The sequence below is a fragment of the Notolepis coatsorum genome (genome assembly GCF_963971535.1).
Source record: "Notolepis coatsorum genome assembly, chromosome: 10".
In the NCBI taxonomy this organism is placed as follows: domain Eukaryota; kingdom Metazoa; phylum Chordata; class Actinopteri; order Aulopiformes; family Paralepididae; genus Notolepis; species Notolepis coatsorum.
Genome location: NC_140174.1, coordinates 31,858,909 through 31,878,291, shown reverse-complemented (window position 1 = coordinate 31,878,291; position 19,383 = coordinate 31,858,909). Strand labels below are relative to the sequence as shown.

General features: G+C 42.2%; 1 protein-coding gene across 2 annotated transcripts in view; it reads right to left on the bottom strand.

Annotated features, from left to right (window-relative positions):
- Window positions 1-19,383, bottom strand: part of mms19 (MMS19 homolog, cytosolic iron-sulfur assembly component) — a 72,735-nt gene that overhangs the window by 49,320 nt on the left and 4,032 nt on the right. For both annotated transcript variants that reach the window (XM_084323213.1, XM_084323214.1), the window contains exons 4-10: window positions 18,552-18,637; window positions 14,359-14,433; window positions 13,162-13,231; window positions 12,486-12,614; window positions 11,843-11,904; window positions 1,851-1,937; window positions 1,688-1,762 (exon numbers count right to left, since the gene is read on the bottom strand). In XM_084323213.1, coding sequence (XP_084179339.1) covers window positions 1,688-1,762; window positions 1,851-1,937; window positions 11,843-11,904; window positions 12,486-12,614; window positions 13,162-13,231; window positions 14,359-14,433; window positions 18,552-18,637 — 584 coding nt within the window. The remainder of the gene's footprint in view (window positions 1-1,687; window positions 1,763-1,850; window positions 1,938-11,842; window positions 11,905-12,485; window positions 12,615-13,161; window positions 13,232-14,358; window positions 14,434-18,551; window positions 18,638-19,383) is intronic.

Sequence of the window (19,383 nt, the reverse complement as noted above, 5' to 3'; positions counted from 1 at the left end):
GATGCAGACCAGAGAAAGACGTTTGTCTTGTTTACATCAGGGTCCCCCATTTTCAATTCATAGTGACATTTATGACATACACAACATACATGGTTACATTTGTGACATATACGATATGCAAATATACAGTACTGTTACCCATAGATCCTAACAGAGATTATATGCATATGATGGGGAGAGACTGTACATTAGGAGGGGATGGGTGGTGGGCAGAAGAAAAAATATACATACGGTGGGGAGAAAATATATACATACGGGAGGAGACCGTCTATTTGGGGGGGGGGGGGGTTGGACCTTTAGGGTGGCCAGTTTCGAATTGCAGCCTCCCGTAGGTGCTCTTTAACCCATTCGAGGCCAAACCCGAGATAAGTCGGGTTAACTCGCCATGCTCTGGGCGCCAAACCTGAGAAATCTCGGGTTTTAATCGATATTTCTTTTATTCGCTATATCCATTCATTTTTCATCCATCTAGCCTGACGTTATCTTTGGGAATGGGTCTGAACTCGCAAAGGGCAAATACCACCGCCTATCGTCTTCCGGATGGTATTGCTCATCATTGGAATCCCTCTGGCTGGGGCTGTGCATAAAAAAAAAGACCAGTCCAGGTTTTCCTTCTCGGGCATGCAGTACCGTTATAACACATTGACTGGGGACACTCTGAGCAGCGTCGATTATGTGTTTTGGATATACAACGTTGGATCAATAAACGCGATCAATATTTGGAATGGCGATCAGGAATTGGATTCATCTTTTTGCAGGACATCAGATGTGAGATAAGGACTCTATGTTACCAATCTTGGGTTAATCAGATGTTTCTTTCACAGCGATCACAACGTGTCTGTGTGTGTGTGTGTGCCGTTGGCGCAGACCAAGGCACGGATAAGCGATTTTTCAGCCCGCTTCTGTATCGTGCATGAGGACACATATAATATCGAAAAATCTAGCGTTTATTTGAAAACGATTCATAAATCAAGCGACAAATGGCACGATTTCTAACTAAATACATTGAAGCTCGATTTGCTGGAGTTTATTGAGATGAGACAGAACGCTCTAGAAATTTATTGATATTCATCACGGTATAAAATGGAAATGTATGTATGAAAAAATTATCCGTTTCGTGCATGTTGACTGGAAGCAACTCATTGACAATCACCGTGTTATTTAGATCTATTGCCATTATATTTGATATATTTTAAGCACTCGCAAATAAGTCCTATCCTACATTGGCTAAAGCACTGGCGCTAAAGGGACACAGCGCCCTCTGCTGTTGGCGCCAGAAGTGTTAAGAGCGGTTTTGAATGTGGGTAGGGATTCACATCTTTTTACAGCTGTGGGTAGGGAGTTCCACATTGTTGTGGCATAATTGCGAAATGTGTTTAGTCCCTTGTTTGTGCCGAATCTGGGTTGCACATGATTTGTGGAACTCCCTCTGGTGTTGTGGGCATGGTATTCACTGACCTTTGGGAAGTATTTCGACATGTACATGGGTACCTGTGTGGTGTAGTGTATCTTGTAGTGAGAAGGGCTGTGTGTGTGTGTGTGTGTGTGTGTGTGTGTGTGTGTGTGTGTGTGTGTGTGTGTGTGTGTGTGTGAGTGAGTGAGTGAGTGAGTGAGTGAGTGAGTGAGTGAGTGAGTGAGTGAGTGAGTGAGTGAGTGAGTGAGTGAGTGAGTGAAGGCCGTTTCTCACCAGAGTCTGCAAGGAGTCCAGCTTGGCGCTCTGAACGTCAGAGTCCAGTTTCTCAATGATCAGCGGCAAGAGGAACTGGAATAAAGAATAGGTAATTGATGGATGGATGGACAGACAGACAAACAGACGGTCAAGAGAGACAGACAGACACGTGGAGCCCTACCTCAGCGAAGCGTGGCGTTCCTGCGAGAACGGCCCTAAGAGCCTTTATGAGTTGCTCCTGGGTGATGCCATGGGGATCATTTGGAGGCTGGAGGAGGGGTGAGGAGGGGGTGGAGGGGATCACACAGAGACAAGACACAGATCAGACATAATCATCTGTTGACACCTAACCATACTATGAGTGTGTTGCTATGTTTTAAACACAGTCGTACAATACTCATACGATATTATGATAGACATAAACAAAATAATATAAGCAGAGCCATTGTGATATATGATGGGTTCACAAGACACAAAAACTACCATTGCGTAGCAGCTAGCTGAGGCGTTGGCCAAAAAGACCTCTCCCGGAATTTTAAGCTAGGCTAGCCACTACACATCCGCTTCAATTAATTTGTGCTAAGATAGGCTAGGCACCACATATCGCTTTATACTGAACGCACAGAGAGGAAATTGGTATCTATCTTCTTGTCTGACTCAAGACGGTAAGCACATAATTCCCATAATGTTGGCGTGTTCCTTTAACACTTTGGATGCCACGCCCGAGATATCTCGGGTTTACGCCCCGACCGTTGAATGCCCATCACGAGATTTCTCGTTTAAAAAAAAAAATAAATAAAAATTATTAGTGATCTGAAATCATATTGCATCAAGCGAGCCTACCGTTGGATATCCAGGCACCGCCGGCGCTCCGATGTGAAAAAAGCGCCCCCTATCGTCTCCCAGATGGTAAATCACCCTTTTGGATTGGACTCAATGAAAGTGAATGGGAGAACGGATTTCTGACTCCACATTTTACTTCTCACTGATGTAACCGGGGTCTACCAGAGTTCATTCTGGAACCTTGGTGCCACGGCAAATATGTGTTATACTGTACACACGCTGGATCAATACAATTATCGATTTTTTCGAATGGTGATCAGGAATAGGAATATACCATTTGGATACCATCTGATGTCAGGTAAGGAATCTATGTTATCAGTCTTAGGATAATCAGACTCGTTTTCAGGGAGATATAAGCGTTTCCACTATATGTGATATTGCTGTTTCACTGTAAAAGCCATCAGGAAATAAGAGCAGCGATTATCAGCGCGCGGCACGAGCGTGCGTGCGCACACATATACTATCGATCATCTAGCGTTTATTTGAAAACGATTCATAAATAGGCAGACAAATGACAACGTTCTGGAATATTCCAGTAAAAGACGATTATCATCATAGGGTTGCTTTTTCCGAGAAAACGAGTGATTTTCAAAATGCTATCAAACGGAAATGAAGCGATAAAAAAACAATCTGCCTTGACAATGTTGACTGGAAAATGAGTCTTTGATAAGCGACGGGCAGATTAGACACATAGCCATAATTTAAAACATAGATTAGGCGATATTAAGTTAACATTGGAGTGGGTTTGGGCATCAAGGGGGTAAAAAGGAAAACATGGCGTGGCATCCAAAGTGTTAAGGTATATATACCACTTGTGCCTCTGTGTCGCTTAAACCGCCGGAGCATGGTACTAACACAGCCAGTTTCCATCAGGGAAATCTATACTAGAAATACAGTACATGCACTCAAGGTACTGTACTGTAAGACACGTTGGATAAAATGCTTTGTTGTTTTAACCCTCTGATTACAACTAAGCAACACCATGACACAGAATACATTATGAAACTATATCTTTTACACGTGTTCCAGGTTTTCTATAACAGTGGTTTTCCAACAAGGGGTATTAGGGATGCACCAATACAGGCATTGCATATTGGGTTGATACCAAGCTAAAATATGGTATCAGTACCAGAGATATCAGGTTGATACCAGGCTAAAATAGGGTATCAGAGATATCAGGCTAAAATATGGTATTAATATCAGAGATATCAGGTTGATAGCAGGCTAAAATAGGGTATCAGAGATATCAGGCTAAAATATGGTATTAATATCAGAGATATCAGGTTGATGGCAGGCTTTGGATAAAAGGCTTAGTTGTTTTAACCCTGTGATTACAACACACGTGGCCAGTAGTCTGTGTCAACATGTCTAACCAAAACAACCCGGCAGACACAGTTGAGGAAGATGGCATTGTGATCCTGTTGCAACACCAATATCACCGCGTTGCACATTGAGACAAACACGAGAACCGCTGTTTCCTGTATTGCGTCGCATGATTACGTCATAATAAAAAAAACAATCTAGCACAGAGACGGTGTCACGGTCAAGACCCCCCACTTTCCGAAACCACGCGTACGCCTGCTGACCTGGGAACGGATCCCACCAGAACCTTCTCTCCTGCGTTCAGCCTCCTCCCCAATGACCCTTCCGGCCTCCTCATTCGCCTTATTCACTTCGCCGCCATCTTTGTTTTCGTACAACGTCGGTATGAGCGCATTTCAATGAGCTGATGAACTAACTCACTTCCATGTATTTCAAAACACGAAAACCAAGACGGTGAAAAACAATCAAGGGATCATGAGCTTGTAATTCTGTGTGGAATGTGTGGTATAACAGCCAGTGTATTCTGCCTGTTGTTTTGATTCATTCCATTCATGTAGTGGCCTTTTTAACATTTAATGTTAAAATGTGTTATTTTTTTGCTCTACATGTTAAATGTGCACATATTTAATGGGGAAGTGCCTCATTTGCATATATAAAAATAAAATTAAGAAAACTTGCAATATATTTTTTCTTAGTTTATATGTACATAAACTGGGAAAGTTTCATAGTGATATCTATTCAAATATCTTTTTGCCTATTAGGGGGTACTACACTGTACTACACTGTTACTACACTGTTTGTAGCCTGTGTGTAGTTCTGTTCAGTTCAATATCATTATTATTATTATTATTATTATTATTATTCAGTTATCAGGCATGTGTTTAGGTTGTCTATTACTAATGGTTTGATTAGGTATTGTGTTTGTAAATAGCTGTTTCAAAGAAAAATTTATGGAATTTTACCATACAAATATTTAAAGGCCGTTTTCTCAAAATGAGTTTTTCTTCATACTCTGAGCCAGAAATCTCCACTTCAGTAGCACTCACATACACCAAACCTTCCAGTTCTATTCTATGTTATGAAGGTATTTACAGAAGGGTTTGTTGATATCGCATTCATACCCTGATTTATATCACATTTTATTCCTAAAAACATGGCGAAATATGGAATTTTACCATACAAATGGACTTGACAGTATTTTCTGATTTATGGAGTGATACAAAGAGATATCCAAAATCCCCTCTGTAATAACCTTTGGCTCTAATATGTCAACAAAATGAAACTATAATTTTGAAAATAGCTTTATCCAATGTTCAGATTTCTGTCCTGGAATTATATGCAAATTAGTGCATATTTAAGTAGATCATGCTCAATTTGCATATTTAAACATACAATTTCAGAAAACTTGTAATACAAAAAAGTCTCGTCTTAATATAAGTAATCAACTGGGGAAGTTTCATTGTGATATCTATTAGTTAGATTTCTTACCCTATTCACCAGGGGTGTCTCACCTTAACAAAATAATACCACTTACAGCACCTTTAACATCGAATTAAACATGCACTTGGTTGACATCAGTAAAGGTGAGCTGCATATTCTGTTCAGTCTAGTTCACATTGTATTGTTGAACTTAAGATAAGTGGAATTCTCAGTCCTCAACACTTATTGGGAAGTTGTTGGCGATGATGATGATAATAAAAACCATTCCTGCAAACAGCATCTCATTATTTTGTCGTACAAAACAAAAGAGGAGCCAAACTTCGACAGGCTCGACGTCCGGTTCGAGTATGCTTGGCAGGAGGACGGCGAAAGTTGAAATATTTAATAACCGCATTCTGCAGTTGACAGGTTTTGCAGTCATCCCTCATTGAAAGATAATAATATCCGGCTTACAGTCTACATGTAAACGATGCAGAAGTGTTTAGGCAACGCCTTAATTCCAGCTGTATTTAGGCTCCGAGGTTGAACATTTAGCCTCAGCAATGGACGGTTTCACAGGAATTCTGTTGCTAGGGAACAGCTCTTGCACCGGTGTTTATTTACCATCAGTTATTGTATTAGCATTTAGCAAACATTGCAACAGGAAATAAATGTGGGTCCATTTAGTTTATGTTGTCAAGTTGAAACCGTCTATAGAGGCGTTTGTGTCGTTCTCTTTCTTCCAGCGTGGCTGCCTGTAGCCATTGGTAACCACTTCCAAAAGAAAATGCCTAATTTCTGTGCAGTGGTAGAGTAGGTAAAACACTGGAAAAGCACAATATTAATGTTCTAATGTGACTTGTTTACGAGATCCATATAATTTCTCATTATATGAACTCAAGAACTACTAGGAATATCACACCACTAAGTGTGTCTGACTATTAACACTTTGAGTGCCAGCCACGGCATAATTCGTTATTTCATGCCAACCGTTGAGTGCCAGGAACGAGATATGCATTTTTTTTTTTTAAATCGTAATCTTTTTTATTAGAGATTTCCATTCACATTTCATCAATCTAGCCTCACGTTACCACTGGCACTCTCTCTCTGAGCTTGAAGTGGGAAAATACCACCCCCTATCGTCTCTCCGGATGGTACTGCACCCCAGGCCATCAGAGCCATGAACAATGTACATTGAGTGCTCAGAACATTGAACTGTCCACACACAAGCACACATGAACACACACACGACACGCACACTGTGCACGCTCACACACGAGCAGCCACTTAACACTTTAACATGAGCGGGCACACACTCATGTCGCACACACGCACACTTATGGCCAAAGGAAAGGTCACTTTAAATTAGAATAATAGGAACAGTGTATTGCACTACCAAAGCTAACTAGCATGTCACACATGCGCTGTAAATAACTATGTACAGATACCGAGATGTCACTCCATGTTACCTGCTATCTGTTACTGCACAATGTTGTTTCTTCTTTGATTCTATTATATGTACCACTGTATTGCACATCGTTGCGGGCAAGACCACCCGCATTTCATTGTATACCTGTATGCCGTGACAATTAAAACTCTTGACTTGACTTGACTTGACTTGACTTGGATTAGACTGAATGAAACGCATGGCAAAAAAAGAGTCCGGAATCCACATTTTACTACTCAGGCAAGTAACCCGAGCAGATCGGACTCATTGTGGACCATCAGAACAGCGTGGAATATGTTTCCAGTACCCAGCGTTGGATCAATAAACGCGATCGATATTTGGAATGGCGATCAGGAATTGGAATAATATTTTTGGAGAACATCTGATCTGAGATAAGGAATAGCTAATGTAACGTTAGTTTCCAAAGGAGTGGAGAGCGAGAGGCCGCGGCTCGAACTACCTGTGTTGTATTAAAGTAATTGATTGATGTTTAACTTGTCCCTGTGTCCAGTCATATATGTATCATGTTTCTTTTTTGTTGGCTGGGCTTGCGCATGCGGATTAAAGGCCAACTTGCAGGTTAAACCCTACTCTGCAATTATGGGTAGTTTACATCATTGGTATCTAATTTAATTATTAATTTTTTTCCATTTGATGCCGGAAATGCCACTCAGAAAGGGTTAAAAAGGTCCACGCACGAATACATGCACGGAGCGAATCAAAAAGCTTATCAGACGCGAGCATGGCTGTGACGTCACTTCAGGCAACCTATGCCCGTCCGGGTCATAGTACTACTGGGTACTGGCTATATGGCTATATGGCTCCTGCTAACGTTAGCATTATGTCTACTGTCGTGAACCATTTTAAATCGGGCCATGCAAAAGAGTTTGGGGAACGAGTAAAATGTGCAGATCCTCTTCTCAGACCTGTGCACTGCACACACATCATGCCGGCTAGCAAGCTACACATCCCGGCATGTTGATACGATAGTAGCCCCTTTAGCCCCACTCGGTGCATCAGTCACGATAGCTATGAGCTAACTAACGTTACAAGCTCAAACACCTTATAACTACTACTATTGTCGTGTCCATAAGTTCCCTGGCAGAATACTTGTGAGGACAAAGGTATACAAAGAGGAGAGAACCATTTTAAATCTGGCATTGTTATGAGTTTAGAGAATTCTGGCTACCAAGCTAAGCTAAGCTACGTTAGCTAACTTAGCTAGCTACTAACGTTATATACACAATATGTACAACGACACAATGATTTACATTATTACAAATATGGTAACGTGGTTGTGGCTTTTACAAATAGTGGTTCGCTTTAGAGATGAATGGCTATGATCACGGAGCAATAGTGTTAGTGAAACAGATACATTTTCATTCATCACTCCTCGGCTAGTAGCACTGCAAGGCTCTCTGCTTCTGCCACTAGCTGTGTGTGAGTCTCAGAGCCCCTCGCTGCCCTGCACCTGACGTGACGTCAGCATTAAGATGACACACGCACGTTATTGATCCATGCATTAAAATATGCATGTGCGTGGAGCTTGTGGTTTGGTCGACAAAATGTTTGATAAAAACGCTAAAACTGGGTCAATTTCGGGAAAAAAAATCCCCCTCTTCATGAAAGTCAGCGTTGGCCTAGTCACATTGTTTATTGAACAAAAATACAACCTGCAAGTTGGCCGTTAAGGGAGATGTCAATCTGTTGTCGATCTGTTGTAGTACAGGCACAGTACATTTAGCTGTAAAAGCCTGATCAAGCTCAATAGCTTCTGTAACACGAACGCAACTACTCTGATGCCATTGTTGTTGTGATGTGGGAGTTTGCACACGCGGGATAAGGGAGAGGTGGGCTATAACGGTTCAGGAAAAGACTTGTATCGCTTGTAAAGATGGCGACGCAAGGGGAGCGTCTTCAGAATTGCGCACTCTGGGAGCCGGTTTCAGAAAATAGCGTCTTCAGGCTGCCAGAACGCAGTTCCGTGTGGATGAAAGGTGCATACAATCAAATACTTTGACTGATACGACCGAAATTGGTTTAGTCTGGACATGGCCTTATATGGCCTGACGTGGACCTTTATATCTCAGGCCCAGTCCACACTATCACGGGTATTTTTGACACCGAGGTTTTTAAAAAAAGAATCCTCCGTACACACGAGTGGTTTAAAAAATAACCACGTACTCACGCAACTGTAAAATCCGCTACCGAGTGATGTAATATACATGTAGTACAATGACAAAGCAATAGGTGGCGATGTAGTTCAAACATGAAGGCCATTTCAACCAATCAGAAGGGTTGAACGCGTCACTATGTTATCATTGCTATACGGGGGAACGTCCTGCACAAAACAGAAACCCGCCATCTTTAAATTACCTCGCTTGAACATGAAGATTAGCATTCATTATTTGTTTGCAGCAATAACAAAGTGCAACAAACAAAAAAGGATACATTCACTGTGTTCTGCCTCATTTGTTGATGAAACAAAACCAACATCAACACAATTTACCACCAAGAGCGGAGAGTTTAGTCTCACAAAAAGATCGCCGATTTTGTTACGTGCTAATGTGATTGGGATTTACCATTATAATAGTTAGCATTGCGGCTAGCGTACATAGCGTACAAAGATCGCTGATTTTTGTTGGCTTACGTGTGGTTAGCTGGTGAGGCGCTGGTATCGTGGAATGGAGTGGAAATACTTTAATCATCATGTCATTAATTAATAGATAATTGTAATTTCCAACATAAGTTAATGCTTAATAACGTTACACATGGGGAGACTAGCTTGCTGGACACAAACATTGTTGATATAGCAGTCTGGTTAACTCACTGGAGGCCAAACCCGAGATAGTCTGTGTTAACTCGCCATGCTCTGGGCGCCAAACCCAAGAAAATCCGGGTTTTAATACATATTTATTTTATTAGCGATATCGATTCATTTTTCATCCATCCAGCCTGACGTTATCATTGGGACTGGGTCTGAGCTCGCAAAGGGCAAATACCGCCCCCTAATCATTGGATTGGATTGGTTGGGACAGTGCAGCAAAAAAATTAGTCCGGTCCAGGTTTTACTTCTCGGGGATGCAGCTGGATACCATTGCATTGACTGTGGGGACTGGGAGCAGCGTGGATCTATGTGTTTTTGGATATAACGTTGGATCAATAAGCGCAATCAATATTTGGAATGGCGATCAGGAATTGGATTAATCTTTTTGCATGACATCAGATGTGAGGTAAGGCCTTTATGTTACGAGTCTTGGGGTAATCAGATGTTCCTATCACCGCCATCGTTCGCGCCGACCAAAGTACGGAGAACCGATTTTTCAGACACCGCTGCTCTTTGTGCACAAGTACACATATAATAGCGATAATCTAGCATTTATTTGAAAACTATTCATAAATCAAGCGACAAATGGCACGATTTCTAAGGAAATACATTTAAGCCTGCTTTGCTGGGGTTTATTGAGATGAGACAGAATGCTCTAGAAATATATTGATATTCATCACGGTATAAAATGGAAATGTATGTATGAAAAAATTATCTGTTTCGTGCATGTTGACTGGAAGCAACTCATTGACGACCACTGTGTTATTTAGTTCTATTGCTATTATATTTTATATGTTTTATGCACTCGCAAATAAGTCCTTTCCTCCATTGGATACAGCGTTGGCCCAGAAGAGTTAATGTTGTTATATCGCTCGCTATTGAAAAGTAGAAAAAGTTTGTTACAATCATTTTCATAGAACGCTACTTGCAACAGCTCTGCCGTAAACACTGGAAATAATCTCGGTTACTATGTCTACACGCAACCACTGAAACCGGGATTCCCCCAAAACTTCACCCTGGACTCCAGTTTTAAATGATCACGGTTGCAGTGTTCCAAAAACCCGGTTGCGTGTGGACGAACAGTGCAACCGCGAACATCAAATCACGGTTACATAAAACCCCACGTTCGTGTGGACTGGGCCTCAGTCCTGTCCACATTCTAGCAGGAAGCAGATAAGATAAGGACGGACCAGCAGTAAAGGGTACTCTTTGTTGTTTGTTTTGGCTATTGTGGGTTGAGCTTTGATGCCACATTTCTTGGCTGATAAGGGAACCTGCTCTGGGCTACCAGTAGTTCCCCTTTAGATTCTGCACTATTTCATCTCAAACGTGATAGATACTTTTTTTTTACCATTCCATTAGCTGTGGGGGTGCTTAATGTCTGAAGGAGTCGACTGAAGGATTATTGTCCTCTGCGAAAGCATGCAATTGTTCCACTGATAGATACATCTTGATATTTGTCTAGTCTAGTGTGTTCATTAGATGGTCGAAATCCTCTTTCAGTGCCTCTGTGCCCGTTTCTTAGGCAGTTAGCCTCTCTGGTATGCGCACCATTAGCATTAGCCACGCTTCTAGGCCACTTTGCTTTTGGAAAAAATGATAAAAAAAAAATACCGGTATATATTATACTTTCTTTTTTGCATTAGACTAAGAGGTTGGCAGTCGACTACAGCTCCTTTTGATTAGTCGACTAACCGGGGTCAGCCCTAATTTCTAATATTACCCTGCCTATACCTGTAAATTCCCCAAGGGGATCAATAAAGGAATATCTTATTTTATCTTAGCAACCGTCGCCTCTTCCCTTACAAAACAATTGTTGCCATGTTACAGGCAGCCATGTTGGAAGAGCAAGAACTACACAAACATTCCGTGCAAAAATTCTATTGCACTTGAGCACCTACAGCACTTCAGCAGGAACGTGACCAATGACTTGTTGTGATTATTTTAAATGTTTATGAATATTGTACGTTTCCTTTCAAATAGTTTTCTCTATCGTCTTATGAGTTTCTAACGCGGATGCTTCTGCCAACTCAATACCCCCTCGAGGACGACAAACATTAACAAGACGCGGCAAGAACATCTTGGAGAGTCCGCTCTCGTGTCAACAACACATGAAAGGACTCGCGTGGTTAGAACCCTGCCGCGTGACGCGGGTTCAGCAGGTAGACGGGACCTTCAGACGGCACCCAGGCGTCACCGTCTCCTCTGCTGAGGTCATCCAGGCTTCGCAGGAAGTCAATGATGACACCCTGCCGTCTGCTATGTAGGTTACATCTGCTTCCAGCAGCTGAGTAAACAAGGGGAACAGACTCACGGGGCTGAAGTCGATGGGGAAGTAGCAGGACGTCACTTCAAACAGCTCCTCCGTGAATTTACCTGCAGACACAGGACAGGAAATTAAAAGCGGAGGCACGCGGCAAGGGATCCTGTTTTCTGTCTGATTGAAGAACACGACGTCTCAAGTCATCCAAAGAAACGGGGGAGAAAGATCTTGGTGTACAGTATGCGTTTGTGTGTCAGGGTATCTGCAGGTTTCAACAAGTTAAATGTAAGACCTTTTTAATACCACTTAAGTTATGACCATACTAGCAAAGAACTACACATTTTAAAACACATAGCAACACTGAACTGGCGGCTGCACTTGCGCACCAATTTATATTGTCACGCATTCCATACAAGCTCTCGCCAGATGCACCAAGCTCCAGGTAGCCCCGCAAAAAACAATGACTTGAATGTGAAAACATTTCATATATTTAAGATTATTTAATCTCCTGACAGCCGGGCTGCCGCTCCAAAAATGTAATACCTGTGCAAATGAAATGCATAATACGTTTTAAGGCCTTGAATTGAGAACTTTTTAATACCCCACAGTTACCCTGGTGTGTATACGTGTGTATGTGTGTGTGTGTGTGCGTGCGTGTGCATGTGCGTGTGTGTGTGTGCATGCACTTGCTCACCCATATCATAGCCTCGGTGGATGATGCTCCCGGCGATCTGGAAGGCCAACAGCAGATTGCGAGGGTCCCTCTCCCCGTCCATCGATTGGACGAAACCAAACACAAAGTCCGCCCCCAGACCCTTCAGTTCTGTGGAGTAATCGAATGGAGATAAGCCATCTGTAGTCTTCTGCTCAGTTCTGCATGAGCACATATTGCTTATTAAGACGATGCTTAACATGCTAAATCCCCATTTAGCTTCTAGTTTCTAGTCTCTAGCACTGTATGTGTTGGCTGGAACATGCGTGTCATGTGCTCTAGTGATGCACTGATACTGGTATTGGATTGGTAATCGGTCTGACACCAGGCTAAAATAGGATACTGGTATCAAATAATTTCCTTAACCCTTTCGCACTACAAAGGGTTAACACTTTCACTACTACGACACTATAAGGTTAGTGTGGTAGTGAAAGGTTAACCGTCTGTAGTGTGGTAGTGAAAGTGTTAACCCTTTGTAGTGAGGTAGTGAAAGGTTAACCTTCTGTAGTGTGGTAGTGAAAGGTTAACCTTCTGTAGTGTGGTAGTGAAAGGTTAACCCTTTGTAGTGTTGTTAAAGGGTTAAAGGGTTAAAATGCTACTAACATCCATACCAAGAAACACGTCTAACATGTCAGAAATCAAAGCTTTTTTTGTTTACCCTTCTCTCTGGACTCCATGAGGTTGGTGAGCATGTTGTAGACACAGGCTCTCTCTGCCAGCATCAGTGACTAAAGAGAAGCAGACACAGTCTGATTAACTCTCTGATCAAAACACCCCGGCTGACGGAGATCTCATATGCGACGGATATCGGCTAGGGGCGATATGGCGGTTTTTAGATCTGTCACCTAGGGGTGTAACGATTCGACCCCACAATGATTCGATTACGATTCTTCAGGCAATGATTCAATGCATCATGAAATCTCTTCATTTGATCACGATTCGATGCGATGCGATTAGATAAATCTTTGATCAGTTAATTCCCCCCAAAGAAATGTATACACAAATGTGGCTGGGGGAACTGATTCACTCAGCATGAATGGACTATAGGTCAATAAAAAAATCGACATTCAAAAATATATATATATACTTTTTTTTAATAATCGATTCTTACATTTTCAAATCGATGCCATTGAATCGTGACCTTAGGATCGATGCATTGTTACACCCCTAGTCACCAGTCATAATTGGCGTCACAGGGCGGCTGGGTAGCTAAGCACTCGCCTACCACCGCAGAGACTCTGGGTTCGAATCCAGCTGTCAGCGGTACCTCCGGTTAGGTCAAACGTCCCTACGAACGTGATTATCAGTGTTCGCGGGTGGGAAGCCGGTGGGGTATGAGTCCTGGTCATTACAAAACAGTGACTCCTACTGGTCGGTCGGGGCGCCTGTTCAGCAGGGAGGGGATCTGGGGGAAATAGGGTGAAACTCTGTGCGCGTTACATTCTCCCAATGAAACTCCTCGCTGTCAGGTGAAAAGAAGCGGCTGGCGACTCCACATGTATTGGAGGAGGCATGTGATAGTCACCCTCCCCAGAACAACAGTAGGGCAATGCGCGCAGCGACCAGGAAAGGAATTGGCATAATGACTCAAATTGGGGGATGGGAGAAAATGATAGAAAGGCAAAAAAAGATTTAAAAAAGAATTGTCATCACAATATGCATCAACAGGGAGGTCATTGAGATTGTGAAAACTTGCATTGGAAATAAGTTAGGATTTAAGAATAAACTGCAGTACTGCTAGTTACTACTTACGCTGCTGGCCAGTACAACTTACTACCATAGTGTCTTTATACCTGTATCACTGTTGTAAATATAGTTTGTGTGATTATTGGAAGAAAAGGCTGTACGGCCTCACCTGCACATGGACATCTTGGAACAGTGACCTCAGCATGGACACGGCAGAGCCGGGAGGCAACACCGTACATTTTGTCTGAGAGAGGAAGTACAGATTACAACATGACGTCCCCACACACTACACACCCGGTTACATCCAAACCAATGACGTTCCCACTACGTACTGCACACCCTGTTACAACAACGGGTGCGCAACAACCAGGAAGGGGGTTGGGAATTGGCATAACGACTAACAGTGGGATGGGAGAAAAATCGGAAAAAAGGAGGGGGAAAAGATATAATAAAAATATTATATATATATATATATATATATATATATATATATATATATATTATATATATATATATTTATTACCATAAAACATTAATAAGTGTCTCTACTCTTCACAATATTAGCATAAAACATATATTAATCACACCGTCTCTACTCTCTAATCTCTCTAATCTCATGTCAACGCTAGGGGTTCAGCAGGTGTATTCTGAATGACAAGTATGACAACATCACCGTTGTGAAGGGCATATGGGCGAGTGGTTATATGGGGGGAAACCAGGTAATAATTCTGTAATAATAAAATGTCACTCGGCTGCATTTAAGCAAAGCCGCTCATTATAGTCGTCCACTATGTTGAATGCACGCTATGGTAGCTTGTTACATGCTAGGTAGCTAGCCGGCTAATGCTGATTGACTTGAGTCAGTGGAATCTTCAGCCTCACGCCCACTTGTCATTCTCATCCGACTCGAAGGAGAACGTCGCGTGCTGTTGTTCGCCCCCATGTCAGACCGCACTGATATTCGAAAGCGACGACTCTACATGCAATTATTTTCATCCACTGATGTGTTTTTGTCTAAGTTTGTCTACGTTGTCAAGCCGGTGACAGGAGTCTGTAGGGCCACACGCAGTGGTCTGTCCACTTCTCCTAGATGGGCAGCATCTTCTAGAAAACGAGTGTTCATTGGAGGAGCTTAGAGCGCAACGATGATGTTCATTGGTTATGGATTATTATGAGGCGCAAATGGGAGGAATCATAAGGGGGGAGTCAGAGTTCGGCTTGTGCCAGTGAGCGAATCAGCAGATTGCAGAAGGATTTTTTTTTTGTTTACTACTCGCCAAATGTGGCGAGTGCTCTTCATGAATCACTCGCCAAACATAAAGAATACTCGCATTTGGCAAGTAAAATTGCCTAATTTCCTCCCCTGTGTAACACACCTATACCGCGTTACATCCAAACCAATGACGTTCCCACTAGGGCTGACCCCTATTAGTCGACTCGTCGACTAATCGATCGAAAGGAGCCGTAGTCGACTGCCAACCTCTTAGTCGAATGCAAAAAAGAAAAAAATATATATATATTCAAATTTTTCTTTAAACTTTTTTTATCATTCTTTCCAAAAGAAAAGAGGCCTAGAAGCGTGGCTAACTCTAATGGCACGCATACCAGAGGCTAACTGCCTAAGAAAACAGGCACAGAGGCACTGAAAGAGGATTTCACCCATCTAATGAACACACTAGACCAGTGGTTCTCAAACTGTGGTACGCGTACCACTAGTGGTAGTTGGTGGTACTGCTGGTGGTACTTGAATTTTTTTATATAATATATATATAATTTTTGTCAGGCCACTGCACTTAGAAGCAGGCCAGGCCAGTGTTTCTAGTTGCGGCGGCGCGATAGTTAGATAACCTAAGTGGGGAACAACCAGGAGATCACTGTGACAGAGAGTAATGCAGTCTAAACAGTCATGAATCTTTTATTCAACTTCAACCCTGATCATAACCATTTTTATTTTTAGATTTTTTGTAATGTCAGATAAACTGAAATACTCTCACTTTTCTAAAAAGAGTTGTTGTTAAATCTGACATTACAAAAAAATCCATCAAAATCTGTGTTGTTGTTAATCATTGACACATGCATAGCCTGCAATAATCCCCCCCAGAAAAATTTACTTTGCATTTGATATATTGAAAATATTTTACTTTGTGTTTTTTTAACAATAATTTGTGATGCCATCACACAAACTGGCATTTAAAGCGTTACAATTCGAAAATGTATTGAATACGTTTTTTTTTTTTTTTTTTTTTTAACAATAATTTGTGATGCCCATCACAAACACTGGAATTAAATTCCTGCACCAGAATGCAGGAAATTAAGTCTTTGTAACAAAATAATTCCTGGTGGGGGACCCCCACTTAGAAAGTGGCCTGACTGGGGCTATATTTCACACTATATTTCCCAGCCTGAATTAATTCCCCAGTCCGGCCCTGCTTATGTGAGTGTATGTGAGTGTGTGTGTGTGTGTGTGTGTGTGTGTGTGTGTGTGTGTGTGTGTGTGTGTGTGTGTGTGTGTGTGTGTGTGTGTGTGTGTGTGTGTGTGTGTGTGTGGTGTGTGGTGTGTGGTGTGTGTGTGTGTGTGTGTGTGTGTGTGTGTGTGTGTGTGTGTGTGTGTGTGTGTGTGTGTGTGTGTGTGTGTGTGTGTGTGTGTGTGTGTGTGTGTGTGTGTGTGTGTGTGTGTGTGTGTGTGTGTGTGTGTGTGTGTGTGTGTGTGTGTGTGTGTGTGTGTGTGTGTGTGTGTGTGTGTGTGTGTGTGTGTGTGTGTGTGTGTGTGTGTGTGTGTGTGTGTGTGTGTGTGTGTGTGTGTGTGTGTGTGTGTGTGTGTGTGTGTGTGAGAGAGAGAGAATGAAGGACAATTGCTTGCTGTGTGTGAGAGAGAGAGAGAGAGTTAAGTACATTTGCTGAAATACAGTTGTTCTTAATTTTCTCACTTGCTATGTGAGAATGTTAGTTATTATGTTCTCAATGCCCCTTTGTACATTGTGGCTGTGTCTGACAAAAGTTAACAATAAATAATGGTATTAGGAATACATTTGCCTCCTGCGTGAACTGTGCATAGCTGAATAGACTGCATTTTAACATCGGTCATATGGTGGTACTTGGAGAGCCAGCTACGTTCTCAGGTGGTACTTGGTGTAAAAAGTTTGAGAACCACTGCACTAGACAAATATCAAGATGTATCCATCAGTGGACCAATTGCATGCTTTCGCAGAGGACAAGACACCTTCCTACAGCCCAAATGGAATGATAAAAATAAAAATAAAATAATATTATACCTTTTCTTTTCTATTTCTTTTTCTTTTTTTTTTATATATAGTCGACTAATAAGTCGACTATCGGCTAATTTCGGCCAATCAAAGTCGACTATCCGAATCCGTAGTCGGGGACAGCCCTAGTTCCCACACTGCACACCCAGTTACATCCAAACCAATGACGTTCTTCCCACACTACACGTCCATACCCTGTTACATCCAAACCAATGACGTTCCCACACTACACCCTGTTACATCCAAACCAATGACGTTCCCACACTACACACCTACACCCTATTACATCTAAACCAATGACGTTCCCAACTTCCCACACTGCACACCCCGTTACATCCAAACCGATGACGTTCCCACACTATGCACCCAAAAAAAGACAAAAAACTCTTTCATTCTAGGGCTGTCCTTTTTTTTCAGCAGCATAATAATCAACGCTTCATTCTTCCCATGTGAATATTTCAATGCGGTGGGTAAATGAGAGCTATGTGGTAGATCGTTTTTCCAAAAGGTTCTCATGACTCAATGTCATTGTCCAAGAAGAACTAATTTTCAACATGAACTGTAGCATTGCTGTGCTGCCCTGGTGTAACATCAACAACATGTTCTAATAAGTTTAGTGGAGCTGTGAACTGGAACAAGTTACATTTGCATATAAAAAGGTAATAAACATATTTTTAAAGGGTCAAGCTCTGGCTTATGGAGGATGTAGAAACATAGAAGCGGTAGCTCAGCAGTAGCAAAACGTTAGTTGTATGTCGTTTAATGTATCTGAAATGCAGGTAGTATCGTCATAGGTGACTGTCTTTTTAAGATGTTATCATGTAAATATCTGTATGTTTGTGTATTGTATTGTCCCAGTAACAGCAAGGACCATGATGGAAATAAGTCCTGGACTTTATCATGTTATCCTTGACACCAAATGACTCATGCTTTTTGTCAAATAAACTAAACTCTAGTTAATTCATTCACTCTGAAGGAAATATTAAGACGTTCTCAACGTCAGTGGCGTGGAGTCATCGCCCCGTCCAACCTCACTGTAGTGGGAAAAAATGACGTAAAACGAAGACGATGATCATGATGAACACGACAGGACACTCACCAGCGCTTTGAGGCCCTGTAAGACGTAAGGTGTGATGACATAGTGGTCCTTCAGCCTGTTCTCGTAGAACGCTATGAGCACTTCCACTGTGAACGAGATGGAAAGACAAAGACAGATGTTGCTGAGCTGAAGATGCAAACGCAGCAAGGAGGAGAATTAAATGGGGAATTTAACTTGAATGTAAAGGATTTGTGGTTTCAACAACTCCTGTCCCCAGGATAGAAAACGGGATAGGAAACGTTTCACCGCTGAAATTCGGCCAGTTACAAACTAAATTAGGAGAGACATTAAAGGTGCGCTCTGTGGCTGAGTCCACATGGTCCTCATTCCAAACGATCGCAAATCTGACAGAGTGCACCTTTTGATGAAGATGCAAGTGGGGAGCATTTGGAGACGTGGATAAAACCAAACTGAGCAAAGAACAGAGCCGAACATACATTGGACAGGGCAAAAACAATGAGAGGAGAGGACCGGAGAGGATAGGAGCAGAGAGGAAGGGAGATGAGGAGAGAAGAGGAGAGGAGAAGAGCAGAGAGAAGAAGAGAATAGAGGAGCAGAGAGGATAGGAGCAGAGAGGATAAGGGCAGAGAGAAGAGGAGGAGAGATGAGGAGATGAGAGCAGAGGAGAAGAGCAGAGAGGAAAGGAGCAGAGAGAAAAGAAGAGGAGAGAAGAGGAGCAGAGAGGAGAGAAGAAAAGAAGAGAGAAGAGCAAAGAGGAGAAGAGAACAGAGGAGAAGAGAGTCAAGTCAAGTCAAGAGTTTTATTTGTCACGGCATACAAGCATACAGTGAAATGCGGGGGTCATGCCCGCAGTGATTGTGCAATAATACAA